A 27345-nucleotide genomic window follows, 5' to 3' on the forward strand; every position below is an offset into this window, starting at 1 on the left:
TTAGAAATCATCACTCTTTAATTTTACTGTATGAGATTACCGTCATAATTTAGATACAAAACACTCAATGCAACATTTACTGTGGGTTTAAAAAAAACAGACAGCGCTAACATCACAATTTAATTTTTAAGGCCGTGGGTTATATAGAACTGGCATAACATAACATCTTTCATATATACATGCAAACATTTTCCTGTTTCAATCCTTAAAAACAAATATACAAGCTTAGAAATAATTTGAATACATGAAAGACATTGAGCATTATTGTTTCAATGTCACAGCACCTTTCATCAAGTAAACGCTATCTAAATCAACCATAAATTAACCAACAAAGTAAGAGTTCCTTTTCAAGCCAACGATCCCACATATGTTTTCCACAACCTTTAAACAAGGTGCCAAACCTACACACCACACTGCATGCCCTCCGTCTTCTACTCATCTACAGTGTCTTTGCTCATTTCAGTCACTGTTTCCAGTTTGACTTCCACCCGAGACTCAACCTTTGTTGTCGCTAGTGACGAGGGTCCCTCCTCTTCTTCATCCTCTACTTCCGAATCTAGATCAGCAGTGGCGTCTTGGTACTGCTGGTACTCTGACACCAGGTCGTTGAGGTTGCTCTCTGCCTCAGTGAACTCCATTTCATCCATACCCTCCCCTGTGTACCAGTGGAGAAAAGCCTTTCGTCTGAACATCAGGGAGAACTGCTCACCCACACGGCGGAATATCTCCTGAATGGCCGTGTTATTGCCGATGAAGGTGGAGGCCATTTTGAGGCCTCGGGGAGGGATGTCGCACACAGCAACCTTGACGTTATGGGGGATCCAGTCCACAAAGTGGTTGCTGTTTTTCTGCTGGATTGCAAGCATCTGTTCGTCCACCTCTTTGGTGGACATCCGCCCACGGAAGATGCCGGCAACAGTGAGGTAGCGCCCTCGCCTTGGGTCGCACGCTGTCATCATGTTGCGGGCGTCAAACATCTGCTGGGTGAGCTCAGGCACCGTGAGGGCTCTATACTGCTGGCTGCCGCGAGCCGTCAGGGGAGCAAAGCCTGGCATGAAGAAGTGGAGTCGAGGGAAAGGCACCATGTTGACGGCCAGCTTCCTGAGGTCTGCGTTGAGCTGTCCGGGGAATCTCAGAGAGGTCGTGACCCCGCTCATGGTCATGCAGACCAAGTGGTTGAGGTCCCCGTAAGTCGGCGTGGTCAGTTTCAGCGTGCGGAAACAGATGTCGTAGAGGGCCTCGTTGTCGATGCAGTAGGTCTCGTCTGTGTTCTCCAGGAGTTGGTGGACTGACAGGGTGGCGTTGTAGGGCTCCACCACCGTGTCAGAGACTTTAGGGGAGGGCATGACGCTGAAGGTGTTCATGATACGGTCAGGGTACTCCTCTCGGATCTTGTTGATGATGAGGGTTCCCATGCCGGACCCGGTGCCGCCCCCCAATGAGTGAACCAGCTGGAAGCCCTGCAGGCAATCACAGCTTTCACTCTCGTTCCTCACTCTGTCAATCACCTGCTCCACCAGCTCCGCTCCCTCTGTGTAATGGCCCTTCGCCCAGTTATTCCCCGCTCCAGAGTTCCCTGTAACACCACAATAAAGGTGCGCAGATTAGTCTAAGTCTACCACCAGTCAATATTATTAATGGAAGGAAACATACAAAATCTATTGCAATAATGAAAACATAAAATATAAACATAGAACACAAAAGTTGTGCCGCTTCTTTATAGATCGAACGCTGCATTGCATTAAGATTGCCAAACCTATGTCGCCACTGAATATGTTTTTCCATTTTTCTGTGGTTTGCAACTCCAATTTAATTCAATAACATGTTCCTCTACCAGTTAAAATTATTCTCCACTGTTTCGGATTTATGAAACACTTTCAATGCCAATGAAAAATGCAAGACTGATTTTCATTATGGAACACGTTGAAATTTTATAAGGATGTAATTTTCACCCAACACTGACATGCTACAATTTAGATGTAGGGTTTATTTATGCAGCAGTTGGCAGGAATTTGTTTCCAAAGCACCAGATATTGGCAGTAAAAACTGCTCTCATGTATGCACATAAACGTTTATTCTCCAGTATGACTGTACTGTTATTTGTCTCACCGTGGATGAAGTTGTCCGGCCTAAAAAGGGCCCCGATGCGACTTCCTCTTACACTGTCCATTGTACCAGGCTCCAGGTCAACCAGTAGGGCCCTGGGGACATATTTACCACCTGCAAACAAAATGTATCACCAATACAGGAATAGGTATTCTGCTCTTAAATATGTCCTCACTTTTTGTCAAAGTTTTAGAACAGTAATATTTAAAAAGAACAATTGGGCACTAAGTAAACAACCATGAGACAAACTGCATTAGAAAGAAAAGTGCAGCTATTAAATGACCAATTATTAATCTCTGTTGAGCAACCTCTTCATTACCATGTGCCTCATTGAAGTAGACATTGACCCGCTCCAGTTGGAGGTCGCTGTCTCCCTCATACAGGCCTTGGGCATCGAGCCCATGTTCTTCACTGATCACTTCCCAAAACTAGAAGGACAAGTCAGACAAGGAAATCGTCACCAAAAGTTTGTTGTTGCCAAAATGCAAAAGTTTAGCTGTTTAAAGAGATGAAAGATCTACCCAGAAAATTAACACTCAGACAATATTTTCATGTTCATGTGTGCACTTCATCTCTGCTTGTAGCTGAAACACGTAGCCTCATGGCACCTTATGATCTTATCTTGTGCAGACCAGAGAAAGATTCCCTGCTCTACGCAAGAAAATGATAAAGATATTTAACAGAATAATAACTGAGGTAACTCTGCTCTTAGACTGCCATGTTCTCTGTTACTTGAGCTGTATTATCTCGTAGTTCCTCTCTCTTGTTTTGTGTTAGCCATGATAAAAATGTCCCGCCCATGCCAGTCTCGCTTTGGTTCTTATCTTTTCCCTGAACGCCTCACAGGGAACACCCTGTGTCACTCTCAACTGTTTGTGGCTACATGCAAAAGAACAGCAGGCCTCATGTCACAATATGCATCATGTAATTATTGCTTTAAGTAAAATAATCAAAGTAAAAAAGTACTAAATCTTACAGATGCCACCTAAATATTTAAGGCAAAACATTTCCTCGTTTTATCCCTATCATGTGTAATGGAGTCTCAACGTTTTCAACAAAACCAGGCCTAATACACATTCTAACTCTAACAGTGGAAACAGGGTTTTATTTTATTACCTTTGAGCCGATCTGGTTGCCACATTGTCCAATTTGCAGATGTACAATTTCACGCATGATGATCGGGCTACAGTACACAGAGCAGCTGGGGGTCTCTGATAGGTGTCAGTCCTCTAACTAGTCCTTTATACGGGACCAGAAATGATGTCATCAGTGATGTCAGGAAGTCACCCCAGACGATATTATTCGAGCGGCCCGTGGTCCACAATGAAAGCCCTTAGCAGACTCATCAACAGGTATGAATTCATTTTTATATGAGGGAGTTTGCCATACTTTTATACTCTTTAGGCAGGCCTACTATGTCCTCCAATATGCTGCTTTATGGTTTGTTGTTTATTCTGTATTAAATGTAAATATTGAAATGAATGATTCAACTCAAAGGAATTCTTAATGGAAAAGGCTTATAGTAATTCCTAGTGTGTAAAACAATGTAAACTTGGTTAACCAGAACTTGTTAACATATCCTTCGTTAATATCATAGATTAATGAATAGCCAAGAGTTGCAGAAGAAAACAGTTTGTGCAGTGATGCACCAAAAGAACAACTTTATCACATTGGTGCTATACGGCTAAAACACATCCGTTAGCTGTACCGCCAACTGAAAAAAGAAAAAAAGGGTGGAAAAGATGAATAAAAGTAATGTGCATCTCTGGCCAGTGTCTGATAAGACCTATTTGCATAACTACGTTAGTATGATTACACACACACACACACACACACCAAGCATGTTGTTCCAATGTCTGACAGGAGGAAATAGTTTTAAATGACAAACTCACAGAAGCATTTGTTTAAAAGATTATATTTATATTGTTTAAAGTATGACAATCTGCTGCCTTTTCACCAGTGGTGTTTTCACGTGTGTGATATTTATTACTGGAGTGAAACGTGCAGCAGTTGTTAGATTATGTCTCAGAGATGCTACCATCTAGAGGGCTGTCACAGGCATAACATCGTATCATTAGAGCAGTTATTACCTTCTAGGTGAGGAAGTTGCTTTAATTTGTACAATTTAGCGTCTTCACACGTCAGGATTTATCAGCAGATTCAGACACAATTTTTTTTCTTCTTCTAAATCCAACATCTTTATTTCCATCATTATTTTTCTACTATTGCTTATTTTTTCTTTTTGCTGCTGTAACGTGAATTTCCCCCAGTGGGGGATCAATAAATTCCATCTCATCTCATCTGGATACAAGGACTGATGGGACCTGTGTGATAATTGCATTAGTGCTTCAGCATGTGGCCCAAACTCTTATGTTTTCAATCAGATAATAAGAGAAAGAATACAACTGAAGCACAATGATTAGATAAATGAGGATTGGGCTCATTCTGTAAGCAGAGTTGTTATTCTTATATCTGATATCTGATTTTTGACAGGACCGGTGTGAATAATGCAATTAATGATGGCTGAATTCCATTTGGCTGCTTCAGTGTCAGGGTCCTGGTGTTGTTTACACTTGGTTATCTTTCTGTTGAAGTCTGTTACCATAACAATGTTGTCACATTATCTGCTGATATCAGAGAAACCTAAATACATAACCCTAATCCTAAAATAATTTTTTAAGAAAAGACTAACAAACGAATGAATACATGCTTTCTGTGTTTCTGTGTGAACTCTCGTAGAATCTGTCACCACTCTGTTTTACCCAACCTGTCTTATCGGTTTTATTATTACTGATATAATTCACATCTTTATTATTGTGCATTTTATTCTTTTACTTTGTGTCTGTTTTGATTCCCCTCATGTCCTGAAATCATTTTAACCATATAAAGCATGTGCTAACTTTGTTTTGGAAAAGTGCTGTATAATTATATGACTGTGTATATTGGATGTATATAATAATAATAAGAAGAAGAAGAGGAAGAATTTACAATATTTTGAGATTTATTATTATTATTGTTGTTGTTATCACATGCTCTTCATCTGTGTGTGTGTGTGTGTGTGTGTGTGTGTGTGTGTGTAATGTAGTTAACCATTTAATATGCAGTTCACAAACTCACCAGTCTAAACCTGACAAAGTGTTACTATACTAAGCAAAGAATGATGATTATGATGAAGGATGAAAACTCTCTATTACACACACATACTTAAATACATCACATTTCTTGCTGTGGTTGATTCTTGTATTTTCCACCACCAACCTCTCCGATAGTTAGGAAGCACATGCACAAAGGTTCAGTGTTCACAGGTACACTGTTGAAATTGTTTTGGGTATTAACAGATTACCAGAAGACTAACTTCCTGATCTAAGTGCACACAGTTTATAAAGTAGAAACACCACAGAGGTTTAAGATGTGGGGTCACAGGACAGGACGACTGTTTGCTGCTCTGAGAAAACTGGATATTGTCTTTAACGTGCTTCAGAGATTTCAGTCTTCTGCAGCTGTCTGCTGGGGTTCATTAGAGAGCCACAGTAGCATTTAGTTGTCATTGATGACCTTTACGTGTTTTGCCCTGAGCTTCTTTCCCTTGCCTTTTGACGTATTTGGTGAGGGAGGTGGTATTGTGCGTGCGTGTGTGTGTGATATGTGATGTACAGTGCATGCATGCATGTGAGAGCTAAAGTGGAAAAAAGCCAGGGAGCCGTTCAAACCCTCAGATCACCATGAGGTGGGAGGAGCAGGCAGGACATCTGGGTTGTATTCTGAGTGCTTCTCAAACTGTATCGATCAGTGTAAATAATGCTGAAAAAGTCCAGTCATGGGGTTTAAAAGGAGTTCATGGAGAGTCTCCACTGTGTCAAACCCCAATTAAAGGAAAAACCATCACATAGCATGAGTTCCTTTGCACTGACTCTCTCACATGGTTGTTGTCGTTGTGTTGTAATCGACTGTGCAGGCCATAGCAAATGATTAGCATCAGCTTAGTGTGCATCAAACCATTTCTCCACAGCATGTTTCCTGTGTCATCTGCGCTTGTTTTGTATCTCTGCTGATGTATTTTAATGTGTTACCTGTCTATCCAAACCACCAGTGTGGCTTTTCCCTTCAAAGTTTATTAAGCCAGATTCCAGCATGACTTCACAACTCAACTATTTTCCTTTGATTTATATCATTTGATATCACTTTTGCCTTTTTCTAAATTTCTTGTTTGTTGTTTTTTTTTTAATCCAGGCACCAGAAGTGAGCCACATGACTTGGACCCAAGTCAAACTTGAGTTTATGAATTGGATTACTCTCAGCCTCGACTTGACAGAATCAACAAAGACTTGCGACTCAGTCTTGAGGTAAACACCAATAACTTCTGGCTTCATCCTCTTGACTTGGAAAGACGTGACAGCCTCCCTGAGATTAAATATCAAAACGAATGTTATAAACAAGTTTCGGTGCTCGCATTTTTAACTTTGTGCTTCTAATCTTCAAAGCTGGAGACAAAATTGATTCAATGAGGGATTCAAAATTAGATTCGGATTTGATGAAATGCTTTCCAACCCCAACCAGAAATAACACACCAAAGCACATGTAATCAATCTGCTTTTAAATATTCTACAAGGCATTTAAAAATAATACACAAAGCATTTAAAACGTTTCATTATTTCTGTAAAAGCATTATAGCCAACTGTTTGAAATAGCGTCAAAGAGTGTGTCATGGTGTTTGGGCTTGAAATGCAAAGTTTAGGAGCTGGGACTTGTTGGTCCTGACGTGGGACTTGGACACTTCAATTGCAAAGACTTGAGACTCATTGTGAGTTGGAGGGAAAATTACTTTGTCCCTCCTCTGCCAGGCCCTCATGTCCTGCATGGAACAACTTGACTGAAGGAGGTTGAGTACAAACAAAGTATCCTTCACTTTTTATTATCATTAGTGGCGTCACTGCTGATGAATGTTGGCTATGTTACTGTTTGTTGGGATCAATGAGGATGTTTGATGTGACTGGTTGGTGCCTTTTAGGTGGAAAGGTGGATAATGATTTTGCTTCAAAGAGGGCGCCTCTCCCCTTCAGTCCCTCTGCTTCATGACGCTCCGGGCAATCATGTGATCTGACCGTGCTTCATTCCAGAAGCGTCAAGCGGAAGCAAGGAGGAAACCGGAAAGAGTTTACTCTGAACTTCAAAGTAAAAGTACAACATTTCACCAGAAAAGATCTGTGAAGATTTGTTGTTTCGTTTGCTTTTGCCTTGAAGTGTGAATAACCGATGTGTTATTGATTCACGGATGTGTAAGTGTACAGAGTGACAGGGACATTATTGAAAAAGATGTTTGCAATGAAAGTAGGCCACAATAATATTTATTTTCTGATTATTGCTTCGTGTCATAACGTGGTCTTGGTTTGCAATGTGTTACTCAGGAGCAGGCAACTCACAGAACAATGTAATCATATGAGTTTGATTATAACGTTTGTGAATATTATAAATATATGTGTAATTCATTATAATTATAATCTGAAATAATAATTACTTAATAGCATCAGCAACAATACATATTTTCAATCAACTTTCATGAATAATTTAGATTTTTATTGTGCAAAATCTATCCTGACATTACTTTTTACTTCAAAACAAATAAAGTTATTTTGGTGGGGAATCCCACCAAATCTCCATCTCCATTACAATTATCAGCACTAGTCATTTTTCAGAACTTATATAAAATAATGAAGCAAAAGATTATAAAAGTCAATATATTGATCAAGGTGAAATCCATGATTCCCAACTTTTTTGGCTTGTGACCTGTTAGGATTAGTCAACAATGATAAAAAACAGTATAATTCAGACACCAAATGTATTGCTTACATTTAAAAAAGTTTTCGCCCCAAAAGAAGAATTAAATAATTAAAACTTCAGTTTAGTCGATGTCTCGTCAGTGTTGCACGACAGGGGAGAACACTGTTGGAACCATTTTTTCTCCCAAATATCCTTTGATTTTGAATTTGTTTTCCAGTCCAGAAGAGTTAAGTAACTCTGGATTATTACTCTAAATATCTCTGCAGCCTGGTTAGACTGAATAGCTTTAAAATCTGATTGGTCAGTCCATTGTATTTTCAGCTGGTACTTCATGATCTAACAAACCCTCTATTAACCTTCAATTTCTATATCAAAGTTTTAAGAATAGCGTTGCCAAAGTGCATTTAAATTGCAGTTTGTTATGGGCATTATTGTGCACTTGACACTGGATGAAGAACGTGTTCCTATTCAAATCTGCACAGATTTTACTGCCATGCTTCCAAGTTCTTTTATCAGTGACTGCTGATTTCTTATTGAACTGTTGCACTGAGGCATCTTCGTGTCTCTTTCTGCCCCATTGTGCAGTGTTTTATTCTCCATGTACAAAACATAACTTTTTTTGCAAACCCTTCATACAAAATTAAATCTATTTGTAAAGAGAATTTTCTACAACCTAAAAGCATGACAGACTATTTAAAAATATAGTGGAGTCCTCTCTGCCACCTGACCGTATCAAATCAAGCTTTTGTTGCAGGCGATACTTTTAGTGTCAGTAAGGATACATTTTTGCTTAGTGTGTAATAATGACACTGTGATACAGTCACAGGAGTCATCTCTTTTCCCGTAGAACCATTTTACTTTTGATACTGTGGGTCCACTTTGCTGAAAATGCTTCTTGGTAATCTAATTTTAAAAGTGAGATCAAAAGTTCATTTGAAATGTTTTGCAATTGAGTCAGTACTAATAGTCGCAAAAGAAACTTCTTCCCAGTCTCTATTCATTGTGGAAAAAGAATATGTTGTAAAATAGGGCTGCAGCTAACCCTTACTTTCAGTATTGATAAATCTGCTGATTACTGCCTCAGTTAATAGTTGTCAGAAAATAGTGAAAAAACTCAAAGATGTTTATTTTATTATCATAAAAAAACAGATGACATTCACATTTGAGAAGTTGGAACCGGTAAATTTTGCACATTTTTGCTCAAATAAACGACTTAAGCCATTTCTTAAATTGTTAATTCCAGTTGCTGCTATTTTATTTTCTGCTAATAGATCAATCAATAAATAATTTCAACAGCAGTTGTCTTAAATTTTCCTCTTTGGTGAGTTCATCCCAAAACACTGCAGCAGTATACAATCACCTCAACAAGACTCAACTTTATCCCTGAATAATCATCCTTGAATAATCCTTCTGTACTTCTATTCGAGTATAATTGTGAATGCAGGACTGCAGAGTTTTACATTCTTATATTAGTTTCCCCTTAAATTAAGTATTCGGCCACTGTCGGCAAGCCCTAAACTTTTATCTGTATTAAAAGTATACTTTTCTTAATAGACACCAGACTCCTTGGCTCCAACCAGTCGGGCTTTTATTGTGAAAGTTCCAACCGGAAGTCGTAGTTGCGGCCGCGCGCAGCTTGACCACCGTCCGTCGTTCCCAGGGTTCCGTGAGAGCCGTTTGCCCCACCCCACCTCTCCAGCGCTATCTATCTCAATGTTCAACCCTCAGAGAGAAAAGGGGGCAAAAATAATTCACAGTATCACCGCAAAGGAGCCGTTCCCACCTCCCCGGACGCTTCTTCGGAGCAGACGAGGCCTCTCGGCGGCGAACAGAGAGGCGTCTCGCCGCTGGACCGGTGACTGAACCCACCGCGGTACGTTCATGTATCATGCACATGTAACCATAATCTACCACACGGATTCAAAGGGAATACAAAAAGCCGAGGGACTTGACAGCGAGCTGTACCTGCGCCAAACGGGAAAATAACGGAGGATTTCCGCGAATATCACCTGGACGTCGCCTTTTATATTCAAGGACACCCAGCCGCCAAAAACCGCCTTTCGCTCCCGCGGAGAGGCTTTCCGATGTGAGGAGAAACACAAATTAACGCTACGGAGAGAGAAAAAGGACGGAGAAGGGGCCTTTTTTTGGGTCTGGTCAACCCCTCCGAAAAAAAAGCAAGCACCAGCATCTGTTGACGGGGAGAGGAAATAATTTTGACATCGGCTAAAAACAGGATATTATCGATAAGGTTGCTAACATCCACGACGACGACCCTGAAAAGACGCGTATAATGTGACGGATTTGAAAGACGGCGGTGGTAGAGAAAGAAGCCCCGGTGTAGCCTGATGATTCACATGCCGTCATTTTAAGAGGAAATATTTATTTTTTATTTTTTTCCCCACCCGCCCTCTGATGTGCTTTGGTTAGGCGGAGAACGGATTGCAAAGAGCCCTTAAAAATACTCACTGAAAATATATATATTTAAAGGGGGGGGGGAAAGGTCGAGAAAAAATAGGGCTTTGGTTGTGAGTGGAAATGAATTGAATGGCAGTGTGAGATATCTGCCGAAGATGGGCTCCGGAGGAGACATTTGCTAAGAAAATCAAACATAATAGCGTGAATATAGATATTTTTGAAAAAGCCAGCGTTTGAATTTAAATCCCCTGTAAGGAAACGGGACCACCGTCGTTCATTCATGTACATTGCAAGGCTGGAAATTCCACATCCACTCTCCTATCAATGTTGATGACTTCATTGCGGATTTACAGTGAAAAACACAAGAATCAAGCGTCTGAGAGGGCGGCATCGTGGCTCTGCTCCCTGCTTTTTGTTTTTTTTTTTTGTTTTTTTTTGAGTGATCACTTGTTGATAAATTGCCAGTAAATAGCCACATCCATCCATCCATCCATCCATACTGTGCCAAAGCCTGGTGGAGCCCACGGTCTGCTACCAGACAGGTTTTACATCTGTTTCATCATCAGCATCTGGCTACATAAATGTCACCCATTTTGAGCCAGGTGTTCCTCTGTTGGGCCAGTCTAGGAATTTAGGATTGATTGATTTTTCTTCTGATCAACACCCTCCCTCCTTCCTCCCTCCCTGCACCCACCCAACCAGCCACCCACCCTGCCTCCCCCCTGAACCTATCACTGGGGTTTTGGGAAGATGGGCTGTCTTGGCAATAGTAAGACCGAAGACCAGCGAAATGAGGAGAAGGCACAGAGGGAGGCCAACAAAAAGATAGAGAAGCAGCTCCAAAAAGACAAACAGATATACCGGGCGACTCACCGGCTACTACTATTAGGTAGGTTTGGGAGAATTTATCATTTGTGTGTGTGTGTGTGTGTTTGTGTGTGTGTGCGCGCTCAGTTTAGGCCTGAAGGTCCATTTTGTACTGAATAGTCGCACCCTCAAAAACAATACAAGTGTATTTTCACCTGTTTGTAGAAATGTAATAGCCGTTGTTTCAGCCTTAAAGCGTGAAGCATCAACAAATGATGCAATGACATGATGTCACTACACCAGCGGCTCTCCGGCGTCTTGACACAGGACAGTTGAATAGCAGGCCTGTCTCCTGCATTCATGGGTTATTATGGAGCATGATCGCAGAACATGTGAGAGACGCTGGACTGACTGACAGGCAGGCAGACAGACAGACAGACACACAGACACCATTTGTGTGAAGACGGCATGCGGAGGCTGGGCCACCAATAGGCGTTTTGCATGCCTGTGTCTTGTCACCACACACAACGAACGGGACAACACACAATTTGTGATGTGCTCTGTGTGTGTGTGTGTGTGTGTGGATCCCTGGTGCCTTCACCTTGGGTTATTTAGACCTGCAGACTCCACGCTCACCTGATCGTGCTAATCCTCTCCACACCAGCCTCTCTGGAAATGGATATTCTCTAATCGCTCGTTAAAAATGGTACTATTTTTAATTTGATAAAGCTATCTCTGGCTTCATCATCTAGGCCTCCATGTCATGATACAGTCTGAACCTCAAGGCCACGGCTAGTATCCCGCTAAGCCTCTTGGAGTACGGAGAGCAAATTAGGATTACTATTAGGATTACTAGCTTCCCTTGAATGACTGTCTTGTTCATTCTAATCTGAAATTGATCCCAGATTTGTACACTTACGCTCTAAACAGCAGGCCTGTAGCATAACCTCCCAGTGTCCAGGTTAGGAGACGTTGCGGCTTATTTTTATTCATTTTCAGGGTGCTACAGCACATGTAGGACAAACATCTCTTGTCCCTCTTGAACTTTGGAGAATGACATTTTCTTAATTTTTAGTATGCCATAAATAAAGTACGGCCTAACAAAAAAACACTCAACACAACACACCTAAATTAAAGTGCAGACACACATCAGTAAGATGTACTTAAAGTATTGAAAGCAAAAGTACTGTTACTGGAGAAAAGAATTGTACAGTTTTATATTGTTTATACTAACACAACAATGCGCAAGTAGCATTTTACTGTTGTGGCTGGACGAGATGGAGCTACTTTTCATTTTTGCCATTTTATTTGTTTTTTTAAAATACGGGATAATTTTAACTCAAGTTATTTAATGAAACTGTCTTAACTGTTTTAGAAGTTTAGCGGGGAAGCACATTTTTGGTGGAACTGCTGACAAGTCACAGACATATTAAATGTGAAGAGGGAACCCAACTAGACAATGTCGCTGTTTTTATGTCGGCTGAAAAGGTTGGGAATTAACTGCTTTAATCTTTAACAATGCTTTGTATCTTGTAAGATTACGAGGTGAAATCGTAATCTGAAAAGTAACTAATAGCTGCAGCAGGAACAATATCAAACTCTGAAATGTTGTGTAGGAGAACTACTGAAGTAGCACAATATGGAAGCACTCAGGTGAAGCTCAAGAACCTCAGAACTAAACTTAAATGACAGTACTTCAGTACCTAAGGCTACTTGGCTACCTTCCTGCACTAATAAGAACAGGCTAGATGGTTTCAGCCTCACCTGACCCCTTCGTCGGCTAGTTTGAGGTCTCGTCGGCACGCTCGTGGTTTTGCCTTTGTTTAACGGACAGCACAATGAAGAAATGAAGAGAATAGCTACTGCACAAGTAGTTAAGGCAGTGCAGAGAAACAAATCCCTGAAGTTGAAATAATTTATGGATAAAATCTCTAGCATTAAGTTTGTAGGTCTTTCACTTTGTCTTCAACAGGCCCGATCATCCACCAAGACACCGAATACCTTCCTGGATCCAGTGTCCAATGACAAGCGTTAGACCATCATCCACTAGTTTCAGATGGAGCTGCATTCTGGGTGTTTTGGCCCTTGCCTTTTTGGGAGTTTTGTACAACTCAAAGAAACACTTTCTGACTTCTTTCCCTTTTCTCTTTCTGCTTTCAGGGGCCGGTGAATCTGGGAAAAGCACGATAGTCAAACAGATGCGAATATTGCACGTTAATGGCTTCAACGCAGAGTAAGTGTTGGTTTCCTTCATGTTTTATTCTTTATTTCCGGTCTTTATCACACTCGCCTACTGCACATTTCACCCCTAAAGCACCACAGACGGTTTTGGTGGTTTTATCAATAGAAAATACATGGGGGGGGGGGGACCGAATGGTTAGGATTGAGTGATACTGACAGGATCAATTATGAAAGCATTTGTTGACCAAATACCTTGATAATGTGATGATGTTTTGGGAATGGCTATTGGTGCGTTCACAAAGGATAAGCAGTAATACTAATGCAGGCAAGACTAAGCTTGTGAAAGACAAATTCTACTGATGTGCATAAATCATTATTTAAGCTACATCACACCAGAGCTAGAACAATTACTTACAACTGCTTTGATGATTAATATATAATTTGTATCATTTCATAAGAAAAAGGTCTCTGCTTCTCTAATGTGAGAAATTTGCTTTGTTTGTTTTTATTGTGCTTATATATCATATTTGTTCGGTTGATATTACAGCCTTTTGTCTATTTTCCATCATTTTATTGACTAAATGATTAATCGATAAATCTAGAAAATAATCAGCAGATTGATCAATAATGGAAGTAATCCTTATTGTCATCACCTAGGACAGTTTGGTCTGTGCAATATAAACTAGCAACTGTCCTCCTCAGACAAAAAGAAGGGAAAAGTAGCTTTTTCCTCTTATTTTGTAGCGAGACACTGATTTATATATATAATTGTACTTTTTATTAGAAGGAAAATGGAGGAACTTCTGGACATGAAGGGATCATACTCAGTTGAGAGTGACTGCCTGCCCAGTATAGAAATACTGTGCTTATTTTTCCCATTTACACTGGAAATGAGGAATACGCGCTTGTCAAAAACAAAAAACAGTCCAATATGGTCTAATGAAGAAGATGAAGTCAAATGTTTTGGGCAGATTTTTGTAATGTTTTGGAGTAAATATTCAAAGTTTATGTGACACAAGAAGAATGCTTTATCTGTTTAAAGTTTTCATGGAAACATTGCCCTGGGTGTTTTCAAGCCACCCTGTCTTGTGAATTTCCTAAAACTCAATCCCATATTGATGCAATGGAAACAAAAGTCACATTTTTCTATTCTTAATCATCTGTTTCCTAGAAAAGGGTTTTGGGGTAGGAGCATCATCATGTGCTTATTTTTGGGTCATGTCGAACAGATGCTCCGCACAGACCCAGACACTCTGGTGTAATGACAAATCCAGTCGGACGTCACTCCCGAGTCGCGCTGAGCTCCCTGAGTTTGTTGATCTCTTTGGGCCGGAGGGTTTCACCTTGTCGGGTTTCCCCTGCGGGCGCAGGGTAGTGCCAGCCAGCACAAGGTGCTGCTTCGAGGATGTGGACAGGAGGAGATGAAGGGGAGTGACACAGTAATGCAGGAGGGGGGTAAGAGGGGCAGTGTAGCGGCGTAGAGAAGAGATTGGTGTGGTAGTCCATTTCAAAGAGGGTCTTCTCTTTTTTTTTGTTTTGTGGACGTTCAAACATCTATGTCCTTTGAGGAAATAATTAGATTGATGATGTTTCTGAGCATTGTTGTTTGGTAATCAAATTTTTAAAGTGGTATCACAAGCTTGTCTGAGTTTGAGATGTTCTGCAGTTGAGTCAGTACTAATAACCTCTATTGTCTTGGAGCATCTCTATTTAGTGTGGGAAAAATATATGTTGTAAAATAGGGCTGCAGCTAACACTTACTTTTAGTATTAATAAATCTGCTGATTATTGCCTCAGTTAATATTTTGGGTTGTAAAATGTCAGAAAATAGTGGAAAAAACCCAAAGATGTTCTCCTTGTTATCATAAAAAACAGATGATATTCACATTTGAGAGGTTGGAACCAGTGAATCTTGCACATTAAACCATTAATTAAATAGTTAATTCCAGTTGTTGCTATTTTATTTTCTGTCGAGTCCACTAATAGATCAATCAATAAATCATTTCAGGAGCAGTTGTTTTAAAATTTTCCTTTCTAGAGAGTTTATCCCAAAACACTGTATAATCAGTGCAACAAGTGTATTCCTTTATCCCTGGATAATCATCCTTGAATAATCCCGTGTCATAATTTTTTCCAACTCAGTTTTGGTGTTAATCTCCATGTTAGCTGACTGAACTTGATGTGGTAAAAACAGGGTCGTAATCACCTATTTAACATCGGGGGGAGCATTTTCAATATACGCTCTCTGCAACCCAGCCCTCCTCAGAGGTCTGGGTGGGATTCCTCCATCAGTTTGTAAGTTTTTAGTAACATGACTGCTAAACTGACCATTTCAAAACATTTTAAAACAAAAATCTTAAAGTTATGTCACATGAAAAGTTAATCTGTTATCACATATAGACTGATCAATGTGTAATGTGCTTCTCTGAGCTGTGAACACAACATTATATGTGGTTAACGATGGCCAACATTAGCTGCACAGCTGTACAGTGCGTACTGTACATCATACCATACATCAGTCAGCATGTGATTATTTGGTAAGCTCTTGCATTCTTTTCATATTTGTTTATATTTTAACGGCCTGTTTCTACGTGATTACATGACGGACAGCTGTAGATGAATGTAGGCGTTAAGTTGATCCTCTCCTTTTGTAACTTCATGCCTTCTCTGCTGATATTCTCTCGCTCCTTTCTCCTTTTCTTTTGCCTGATTACAACAAAGTCAACATGCCATAGGAGGAACAGCATTTTGTTGATATATATATATATATATATATATATATATATATATGTATATATATATATAAAAAACTTCAATAGAAATGCAGCTTTTGGTTTTCCAAAGAAAAACCTAATGTCACTGTTCCTTTTCCTGGTTATTGCTGTGACGTCAAACACGTGGTTGTGGCTAGAGAGGATACCACGGCTGGAGCGTTGTCCTCTATGTATTGCGGTTCGACAAAAACTGCGATTAGACATTATGATTTATTACTTCTATTAACAGAGTGTAGACCCTGCTCATCCCAGCATCACTTCACTATTTACCTTTAAAATATTACAAAAATAATTGTCCTGCCGGCAAAAGTCTGATTGTATGAATCGCTTTATTTCAACCTGGAAGACGGCTGTCAATTAGCACAACACCAGAAGTTTTTGAATCCCTGAAAAAAAAATCTGAGATGTGGGTTTATTCAGGCTTATTTTCTACGCATATGTAATTATGTTTTACTTAGTTTTTACTAAGTTTTAGTCATCATATCCTCTCTGTAAATATCTTCTGAAAGCACCAAGAGCCATCCTGGAAACATTGTTACATGGTTGATATGAGGGTATGATGTTATAAATATTGTGATATTCCCAATGTGTCAGTGTCACCCAATAATAGTAATAGACAATTTAAAATGTTCACTAATACAAAGAGAATTATCCAAAACAAATATAGACACCAATTCATGGCTGAAACTTTGTTTTCCACCTCAACATCCTCAGTCAGAGTTTCGATTACAGCAGCATGTAGTGACGCTGGTGGTGCTACTTTTTCTCCAAAGTCACTAAAACAGAGAACATTCATTACCAAAAAACATCCATCCGTGCTTTTCCCTCTGCTCAACATGAGTATTACAGGCTTGATTCAGTGGTCTTTGACGGGACCCTCTGCTGCTCTAAAGTCGACAAAATATACTGCACACTGCGCTCGAATGTGACACACATGGTTACTTGCTTCGTATCGCTCTGATATACCGAGATATTTCACCATGGGTCATTCGCAAGAAATCACACCATGCAGGTACCCGGTTGTGCAAGCAGCCCAAAGATTGTTTCATTTGGGGAATTTCAGTATCAAATCTGACTTTCAATTGTCAAACATTGGAAAGAATTGAACACTGACACTGGCAGCCCAGGTTTCTGAAAGACTTTTGTGACGTTAGACCTTTACTACTGGTATCAGCGAAGCTCACAGATTGCATAAACCCAGTGCTGTGCTGTGATGCTGAAACCCTGTTATTGTCTTTACAACAATAAATGGACAAAATATGGAGCATACCATTGCATTTGCTAATACTTTGGATTCTGCTTTGTGCTTGTGGAAGGTTCTAGTTGAAATTGGCCTCAAAATCAGTACAATAACAGTTTGTGTTGTCCTCCACAGCCGCACCCCCACTCTGCTGTTGTCTACTTAATAAATGTCATTGCCAAAATTAAGACAAGTTCTGCTGTTCTCATTTGGTATCAGCAAGTACACAAAATTCACGAGTGGCACTTGGTCAGCAGAAATGAAGGTATCAGTGCATGAGGAGCAGCAGTAATACGGATGTCTGATGTAATTTACCTCCAGACTGACAAAGAGATCCTGAACAAGTTTATGTTACACAGCAAAGTCCTACCAAAACCCACTGAAACTAACACAGCGGAAACTAAACATTACATACACCATTATTTTGGAAATAATCAACTTTTGTTTTATGACTCAAGTTGATCATTCTTAATTCTTGCAATGTATGCTTTTGTGTAAAGGAAATAAACTTTAGCCCTTCTTTGTCCTTCACAGGGAGAAAAAGCAGAAAATTCACGATATTAAAAACAACATTAAAGAAGCTATAGAGGTAAGAATTTGACCCTTTTTGAATGATACAATGTGAAGTCTGGGATCCATGAACAATTTGTAGCACTTTTCTTACCGTATTATTGGGAGCAGTGATGAGAGACTTACTAATGTTTTAGGACTTGACACGAAATAGACAAAACCAGTCTGTTTGCCTGTGAAAGTGTGTGTGTCCTGTCAAAATTACTCTATAAAATATCTGAGCATAAAAGTCATTACTGGCCTTGTTTAACAGCTTACAACATTTTCTGAGTGCTTAAAAAATATTATGTAATGAACTTGAGGCAACACTTTTCCTTCAAAATGAACGTCGTACATTAAAATGAATTTAAAGGAGCTTCAACACAACGTTAACTAAAAAGTTTGTTTTTTTTTAACTCTGTTGTACTGTCAGTGTTGGTATGTTTATCTAACGAATTATTGTATTAAGTTTTCCTCCTCTGTTCTCTCCACCCAGACGATCGTGTCCGCCATGACTACCCTCACACCGCCATGCAAGTTAGCCTGTCCTGCAAACCAATGCCGAATCGACTATGTCCTGCACCAAGTTAACCAGAAGGATTTTGAGTTTCCTTCGGTAAGTTTTTGTTTCCTTCATTCAACTGCAAGTCCCATTTTATACCTTTAAACTTTTATTCTGATGCCATCTGGAGGTCCATGATAGTGTTATTATCATCACAGTATTACAGCTTACTTCCCCTGGCACTTCATAATGCATCTACCCACTGTATACAGTATATACAGTTGCCACAATTTGTGCACAATTGAATCTAAAAATCGAACGGTGGGATGGCAAAATCTGCAGCGAACCTTTCTTTTCATTTAGCTTAATTAGAGCTTAAACAATTAGTTGATTGCTGACAGAAAAGTGTTCCGCAACAGGTTTGATAATCAACTAATTATTTCAGTAATATTTTTAAGACAAAAATGCCAAAATGTCCCTGGTTACAGCTTCTTAAGTGTGAATATATGCTATATACTTATTATTACTCAATACTTACTGTATGTACTTGATATTTACGTCTTGGTTTTGGACTTCTGTTCAGACAAAACAAGACCTGTAAATATGTAAACTTGGACTCACAACTTTTAGACATTCAAGTTTTTTTAAAATCAAGACTTAAAACGGCTGCAAATCTTAATATTTACTTACTGCTTTGTTGTGAAATTGATTTCAAACTAGCGTATTAAATCTGGCTTGCTGAATCCAGCAGGTCCCCTGACTAGGTGAGCTGTAGGTGAGTTAGGTACTTCACACGGCAGCCTGGCGTGTTTGCGCAGCGAGTCAGTAATTAGCAGGTGTGCTTCCGCTCGGGACGCTGTCAATTGAATGAGCCTCTCACCTGAGAGATCCACACCGCCTATTAACGCTGATTGTCTGTAATAGTCCTAAATGTGTCCAGAGGGACCCGTCCTCCAGAAACACAGGCACTCAGAGGGATTTCCCCCTGAGCCGTCGGCTGCTCCCAGCGGCCGGTCAGAGACTCACTGCAGGTCTCCTGACTGGACCACTTTATTCATTTATTTATGTCTTCTTTGTCTGTTTTTCGTGTTTAAAACTGATGTTGCATATTAGCTTATCAAAGAAAGTTCATTGTGTCTTTGACTGTTTTCATGAGAGACTAGTCTGGATTCTGACGTGGCCCGTCTCTGTAGCGGAGTGAAAATATATTAGTCACTACTCAAGGAGGTCCAGTATACTAAAGAGTAAAGTATCGCCGTAAATGATAAACCAGTTAATAGAGAAAAGAATCTGCAGATGAATTGATCATTAGTTGCAGCTCTATTTTTCAAATCTAAAACATTTTCAGTGTATCAATAAAACATAATGCATTTGATTTATTGCTTAATCAAAGGCTACGCTGATATTTTTAATCTCTTGAACCCCACATATCCATTGTCTTTTAAACTCAAACATCTTTAGATGTAAATTAACTCAATAGTTTGATTTATGTTCACAAAGACATATTGTTTGATTTACTGGAAAATTTGTATAAAATCATGCAAAGTGCGTGTGGGTTTTTTTTTTGGTAGAATATTACGGTGTGACATATGGCTTTAATCAATCAGGGGAACAAACATGTAGCAATAAACTGTGAAAAATCATGAATCTAACTTTGAAGTTACGATGTCATATTCAGTTTGCTGAAAGAGCATTTCAGCTGTTTTCTAATGTGGGAAAGGTTGCGTATAGAGGAAGAAGAACAGCGCGTCTCCCCTGGTTTTTTCCATCAGGACAGCCTTATTGTTTAACTGGCCGTTTCCACAGCATAGATTTGTACACAGCAGCTGAATTTCCAGTGAAGAGTGTGTGTATTTGTGTGTAAGCAAAAGGAAGTCTCCTGATATTGTCTCTGTTACTTCATGGCATATTTATGATGCGGGCCTGTCTTGAGCTGACCCTTCCCTCGGGCTGTCAGTCAGTCACAAGACTTCCACTGAAGACCTGCAGGGTCTCAATGGAGGGAGAGACCAGCACTCACGCTTTGCTCTGATACTGGCTTTAGTCTTCATCTGGGGTGTGGAGGGTTAGAGCATGAACGTGGTGTTAATGCTGTTGGAGTTGTCGAAGTCCAGTTATTTTAAGTAGTGATTCCAGCACAATGATCGCTGGTTACCTAAAGCAACGTTTAATTCAAGCATCAGTAGCCGGAAACAAAAAGTTTGGCTGATTCTGCCTGTTGAAGTGAATGGGTGATTGTTCAGCAAAAAGAATACAGTAGAAAACTATCTGCCTCTCCTCCAACTACTCGACCGCCTCCACCTCCTCCTCCTCCTCAGCCCGCTCCCCCTCGCTTGCCCTTAGGGCCTACTGGAAACCAGTTGGACTGGTTGACGCTGCCTTTAGCAGAGGAGGAAGAGAGAGAAAATAAGCACAAGGCCTGGACTGAATCTCCATAGTCTTGCCTTGATTTCCTTTCAAGCTTTGTTTCCAATCAATAATCCTCGCAGTTATTATTCACAAAAAAATATTTTTTCTCTCACAGACTTACTAATAAAATGGACCACGCCTTTATGCAAGATAAATAGATTGTTACTGAGGTTATTTACTCAGGCCTTTTTAATTCCTTGCAGACCGATTGCTGCCATGCCCACCCGCCCAGAGCCTCCTTGCTCCCAGCGAAGCACAGTAAAGTGACAAGTCATCGTAGTCAAGTTAGTCAAGTCAATTTTATTTACTGTAAATAGCTCGAAATCACAAGTGACAAATTTGCCTCACAGGGCCTTACAGTTCTTCTACCATAGGACACCCACTGGTCTAAAAAGTCTCAGTTTGGATGTGGGGAAGCAAAGGAGGGATCCCTCCTTCAGACTGACTGACTTGAAGTAGATGTTTGTCTTAACGGAGAAATCTCACGTCATACTTCTGTTTTAAAGTATCAGACATCGCTTTCAGTTGATTGTGGAAGATTTGCAGAACATTTCTAAATGCATTTCCTAGGTCTGAAAGAGTTGACAAGAGGTGAGATTTGCCCCCCAAATGTTTGAAATCTGAGAAAAATATCTAAATATTTTAAATTTCCATATGTTCCCTACACACAATATAAGTAATATCATACCTGTAATATGTCTGTAGGGTATTCCGAATACATTTTCCTGAGCTTGATTTCAATAAATGCAGTTTAATTCAAAGCAATTCCTGTAATTTTGCAGCATTTCTTGGGAGCGCGCTCTGTTTTCACACATGATTTTAAAGTAGGTCTGTGCTCGGGTCATTCCTATTCTTAAAACTCTTCACTGAGCTGCACAACCGCTGTAAGAGGCATCATGAAATTGCTTTTTTCTTCTTCTTTTTCTGTGAAATTAACATAAAGCCACGAATGAACTTTATGATGGAAAAACACTTCTTTGTAAATTGAGGGGGTCACAAAGAGAGATGGAAAAGCCTGAAGTTGACCTCTGCTACTTCAATATTCACCAGCGACTGTGTGAAAAAGAAAATCTCAAGCGTGTCTACGGTCACTCGCTAGTTTTAAAAATTACAGATTTAAAGCCCGTCACTTACTGGCCGTTGTAATTTGTTTGCTGTGGTTTTGAGAACATCTTTGTTCTCGATTCTTATTTTATATTTTGTTGACATGTCTTGAACAAAAAAAAGCTGCACATGAAGCATTCACAGCTCATTTAGCCTCACAGAACTATTATTATTATTATTTTCTTTGGCGGTAAACTGATGTGAGCTGATTTAAATTAGTTGTAATTTTTTTTTTTTTTTTGACAAATCCATTAACTGTGTAAAATGCGGGCGCACAGGGTGGCCCAAGCAACTTTCATCGCTTTTAGCTTCTCACTGGTGTTGATTCGATACTTTTCTGTGTCTTAAGGAATTTTAACCTGAAACCTGAATTTTTTCAGGGCTTTTGTTTATTCGTCAGACAAAGGAAGCATTTTGAAGATGGCACCTTGGGCTTAAGGAAACTATGATGAACGTTTTTCATTATCTTCTGGCATCTTCTTTTGTTTGATTAAACTCTGAATTGATCAGTTGGAAAAAAAATTGATAAAAATAATTGTCAATTGCAGCCTAAATATAATAGTTCTCACAGACTTAAGTCTTTTTCTCATTTAGTGCTAATCTTTTTGTCTTTTTGTCTATAGTTCTGTTCGTCTTTACAGTATAAAGACAAATCTGTAAACCAAACTGTGTTCCCATAAGTATTTGTAAGGGTATACTGTATAACTCTATGGCTCATAATGGCTTATTTGTGCTTGTATGTGACCAACTAAAGATTGTAGTGAAGAGATAGGCCCCTGTGTAGCGACAGCCAAGTCTTGTGTCAGTACAAAGCTCTCCATTTCTTCATGAACTCAGTGAACTGCTCTGCTTCCTGCCTCTGTCAGAGCCCGCTCATCTGCTGCCTTAAACTACAAACTAAGCTAGGGAGTATCACTGCCTCCCTCCATCTGTCCGTAAAGGTTTTCACCCTCCGCGACTCAGACGAGAAATACGGTCTAAAGCGAGGAACACAAATATCATCCAACGATACCAACTTTTTCTCATATTAACATCTTATGCTCATTAAAAACTTTTTTAACTCCTCCTCTCAGGGGCTGCAGTTAATGATTTTCTCTATCAATAAATCTGCTGATTGTTTTCTTGATTGATCTCTTGGTAAACTATCAGGAAATAGTGACCACAGCTCAAGGTGATGTCTTCAAATGTCTGGTTTTGACCAACTAACAGTACAAAAGCCAAAAATATTGGAACCAGAAAATGTTTGGCATTTTTACTTAAAAATTACTAAAAGGATTGTTCCATCATCCAGATAGTTGCTGAGTCATTTTCTGTTGATTGATTAAACCCGCTGGAAGATTTGCCTCCGTCCCCTCTTGCTGGTCGCTGTGTGAACAAGCTAGAAAGTAGCTTGCTTAATTAGCAAACATGGTGTAAATAAGCAACCTGCACTTTTTCCGACAATTGACGTGACACTGTGCCAAGCAGTGCTTCGTTTTTGTTTGCATCTGTAATCTTGGAGACCTGGGACATAAGTGATATGTAGTGATCCCAGAAAGTACCATAATGGTCTTCTCTTCCGTTGACATGTATCCATAGCAGATGAAGACTGAACTTCACCGCATTGTGTTTTTGTTGTTATTTTTTCTATAAAATGCTGCATAGCCACCAGGTTAATTTCCCCCTCATTTAGATAAAGTGGGGATTTTTAAAAAACTTTTGGCCCCTTTTGGCCCCCCTACAGTAGTCCTGTCCTATAGAAAATGAATGAACTTTGTCTCAGGTTTAGTAGGTCATCACTATAACAGCTCTACTAGTCTTATAAAATAAGAACAGTGAAATATGTAAATAATGAGAATTACATTGTTTTTTGGATGTCATGCTTGGATTCTCATCTGCTATTTCTTATAAAGAAATTGTCGGTTCTTTTACTCACACACACACACGCTTTTCTTTTAGCCCTTTTTGTGATATCATATCTTTATTTTAGGGATCCTAAAACAAGAGCCTGACATGCGGTTATTTCTAGTTGTGGTATGTTGTTGATCCAGGCCCGTCTTTCTCTTTCCAGGAGTATTATGACCATGCAAAGATCCTCTGGCAGGATGAGGGTGTCCGGGCCTGCTGGGAAAGGTCTAACGAATATCAACTCATCGACTGTGCACAGTAGTAAGTCTCTTTTCTGTTTTTGGTCAACTTTCCTTTTTCCTTCAGCTACATACCAGGGATTCAGACTCACTGTTTTCACCACCGTCCTAGAAGCGCCCCCACCCTCAAAAAATGTAACCGTCCCAAAGTGAATGTAAACCGTTCCAAAATCCAAATGTTGTTTCTTTGCTTTATTATCATCTATAGTTATTGGTGTAGCATGATAAATGAAAATATTAAAACATTGATATTAAAGTAGGGGCAGCATGGTGGTACTGTGGTTAGCACTGTTGCCTCACAGCAAGAAGGTCCCAGGTTCAAATCCCGGTTTGAACCCAGGGTCTCTCTGTGTGGAGTTTGCATGTTCTCCCCATGCTGTTCTCTCCGGGTACTCCGGCTTCCTTCCACAATCCAAAGACATGCACATTAGGTTAGAGACATTAGGTCTGTCTCTGTATGTGGCCCTGCGATTGGCTGGCGACCAGTCCAGGGTGTACCCCGCCTCTTGCCCAATGTCAGCTGGGATAGGCTCCAGCTCCCCCGCAACCCTGACGGATAAGCGGTATAGAAAATGAGATGAGATGAGATATTAAAGTACAAGTATCTCAGCAGCAACATACTACAGTATAGAACTGGAATAATTGTATCTGGTTACCTGACAGAAGTTTGGCAAAATATAAACACTTAATGTGTCTAACTCCAATCTCAAAGTACTTTCACCTCTGAACTGTACTCGGCTGAAGAACTTCAGTACATTTATTTACTGTAAACTTGTTATGTTGTCACATGAAACTCTACCAAACAGAAACTCTGCTGTGTGCTTAGCTCCGTTAGCTCTATTAGCTCCATTAGCTGTTAGCGCTGTTAGCTCCATTAAATGTCAGCTCTTTCAGCTCCCTTAGCTGTTAGCTCTGTTAGCCCTATTAGCTGTATCAGCTCCATTTTCTGTTAGCAGCGTTAGCTCCTTTAACTTTTCTAAGGGATCTTGCGAGTGCAGCCAGACACATAGACAAGCCTCCCTTTTCTCTGGCTCTGTAGTTCGCACGTATGCTCATCAAAACATTCAGCTTGCACACCATGGGGTGTTTCGTTGTTTTGCCATGTGGTAAGTGTAAGTTCAAATTGGCAGGGTTCATGAGGTGACAATTAATATTGTTTATAGCTTTGTTATCGTTTCAAAAAGGCTAAATGATAAAACAGCTTGCCAGTGTATCTTTTAGCAAACTTTACTCAAACATCACTAGATATCGCAGGTTTAGTGCGTAGTGAGTATTTACAGCAGCAGGATGGTGAAGTGGGTTTTACTAAGACTAGAATAGTGTCCATGTTCGTGGTAAAGCAGAAACATGTAACACAGTGCAACAATGTGGCTCTTTGATGTGTTTTTAATGTGTTGTAACAGATCTTTAGATGAAATTTCGTACAGACGTCAGGTTGAATCCTAATGGCTCACATTTTTGACTTTGACTAAAATGTCTCAACAATTATGTGGATTTCCATTATATTTGGTACATAGGTTCAAGTTTTCATCAGGATGAATTGTAATAACTTTGGTCATCCACTGAATCTTCATTAGATCACATGTCAGAATTGTATAATACTTTGGATTACTTTGGTTAATCAGCTATACTCTGTGTTTAGAGCTAATCTTAGCATGCTAACACACTAAACTAAGATGGTGACAATGATAAACATTGAACTTGAAGTATGTTAACATTGTCACTGTAAGCATGTTATCATGCCGAAATTAGCATTTGGCCAAACGCACCACTGTGCTCAAGACCAGTGTCATGGAGCTGTTTCACTGGCAGGCTGTAGACTCCTCGTCGTGTTGGTCAACAATGAAGGTCTATGACACAGAGAAAACCATATCAGGCTTTGGCTACACAGGTGATACTTGTTAGTAGAATCAACATATCTGTGCCATTATCTGTGTTGGATACAGATAATCACCAGACTTGTCCTTTAAGATTTTGTGGTGCTTGATTGCAGATTGTCCTGCTGTGTATGGAGCATTTGCAAAATTACACTATTTCACTTTTTTATTTTCCACAAATGCTGAGACATGGTATTTTTTTGCCCCCCAAAATACTCAGCTTGCTGTGCCTCCCTCGGACCGGCTCTCTCTCCTCTGTTTCAAACTCTTCCCCTCTCTCTCTCTCTTTCATTCTTTTCTGGCATTTTTTTCCTTATCCGCCTTTCAATCTCGGTCAGGCCTGCCTCTGTTACAAGGCATGCAGTGGTCACATGAAGCCAGAGCTCTTTGAGGGCGGAGGCTTGACGACTCTCTACCATGTCTACGTGTGTGTATGTGTGTGGTTGTGTGTGATGGTGCATCGACATGCATGTGTGAGGTAGGTTGTTTTTTCTTGTACATGTAACTTCATGCAGTAGTTAAAGAAATGCTGCGATCCATTACAAGTAAAAGTTATAGCCTAAAACTCCTACCTTATGAAAATTCATAAATATTAATGGCAACATTTACATAGAACTAAAACTAGTAAAACCACTCATTCTGCAGAAAAATGCACCCCGTGACTGACATATTATCACGTTATGAAATTCTAATACTGATCTATCAATTTCTAAGTAACATTACACTATTATAGGTGGTTGAGGTAGAGCTAGTTTTAACTACAGTACTTGATATAAAGTAATGAGGTTTAGTCCAGTTGTTCTCAAACTAGAGGTGAGAACCATTTAAAGGGTCACAAAATAAACCTGAGGGCTGTGAGATGATTGATGAGAGTTGGAAAAAAAGAACTAAGTTCAGTTGGCTCAGTTTTCATGTTTTGCACATTTGTGGTATTTGTTTTTTTGTGAAATATTGGCCATGACCTCTTTGAGCCTTGAACAATAATTTAAATGAGGTCTCAAGTTAAAAAGATTGTGGACCACTTTAACGTATAACAATATATTGCATTTTATAATCGTATAGTATTTTCTTTTAACGTAAAACAATTCATCTGAAAAGTAGCTAGTAACTACAGCTTTGAAATGATTGGAAATAAATGCTGGATATTACCCTCGAAAATGTAGTGGAGTTATAGTGTAAACAAGCAAAACATAGAATTAGTGAGTACCTGAAATTGTAACTTGAGTTAAAGCACTCAGTTACTTCACACCACTGTCTTATGTGTGTGTGCGTGTCATTGTGGGTTAGTCGGTGTGTCACTTAAACTGCATGGCCACAGGTGCTCGTGTGTGTGTGTGGGGCTGTATGTTGCTTTGTGGGGAGACGGTGTGTCAGTAGCGGAAAGATGATCATGGCACACCTTCCTTGTAAGAAATGTGACTGTAGACAGGGAAAGGTGCAAGTTAATGGAGAGACAGAATGACTGGAAAAAAAG

General features: G+C 39.8%; 2 protein-coding genes and 1 long non-coding RNA gene across 3 annotated transcripts in view; 2 read left to right on the forward strand and 1 right to left on the reverse strand.

The window, feature by feature from the left end:
- LOC139209850 (tubulin beta-6 chain) lies at positions 1-3306 on the reverse strand. Its single transcript, XM_070839726.1, has 4 exons — positions 3223-3306; positions 2426-2534; positions 2110-2220; positions 1-1576 (listed from the first exon to the last, which is right to left on the reverse strand). Exons 1-4 carry the CDS (start codon positions 3277-3279, stop codon positions 432-434), a joined length of 1422 nt encoding a protein of 473 aa, XP_070695827.1. The 5' UTR covers positions 3280-3306; the 3' UTR covers positions 1-431.
- A 110-nt stretch (positions 3307-3416) lies between these two features.
- Positions 3417-7587, forward strand: LOC139219847 (uncharacterized). Its single transcript, XR_011585745.1, has 3 exons — positions 3417-3458; positions 6337-6449; positions 7115-7587. It is a non-coding gene; the product is annotated as an uncharacterized lncRNA (long non-coding RNA).
- A 1959-nt stretch (positions 7588-9546) lies between these two features.
- Positions 9547-27345, forward strand: part of LOC139211865 (guanine nucleotide-binding protein G(s) subunit alpha-like) — a 35534-nt gene continuing 17735 nt past the window's right edge. Inside the window, exons 1-5 of the mRNA XM_070842288.1 lie at positions 9547-11191; positions 13270-13342; positions 17839-17893; positions 18350-18469; positions 23919-24016. Coding sequence (XP_070698389.1) covers positions 11053-11191; positions 13270-13342; positions 17839-17893; positions 18350-18469; positions 23919-24016 — 485 coding nt within the window. The 5' untranslated portion in view covers positions 9547-11052. The remainder of the gene's footprint in view (positions 11192-13269; positions 13343-17838; positions 17894-18349; positions 18470-23918; positions 24017-27345) is intronic.

The sequence above is a fragment of the Pempheris klunzingeri genome, chromosome 2, assembly GCF_042242105.1.
Source record: "Pempheris klunzingeri isolate RE-2024b chromosome 2, fPemKlu1.hap1, whole genome shotgun sequence".
Classification (NCBI taxonomy): Eukaryota; Metazoa; Chordata; class Actinopteri; order Acropomatiformes; family Pempheridae; genus Pempheris; species Pempheris klunzingeri.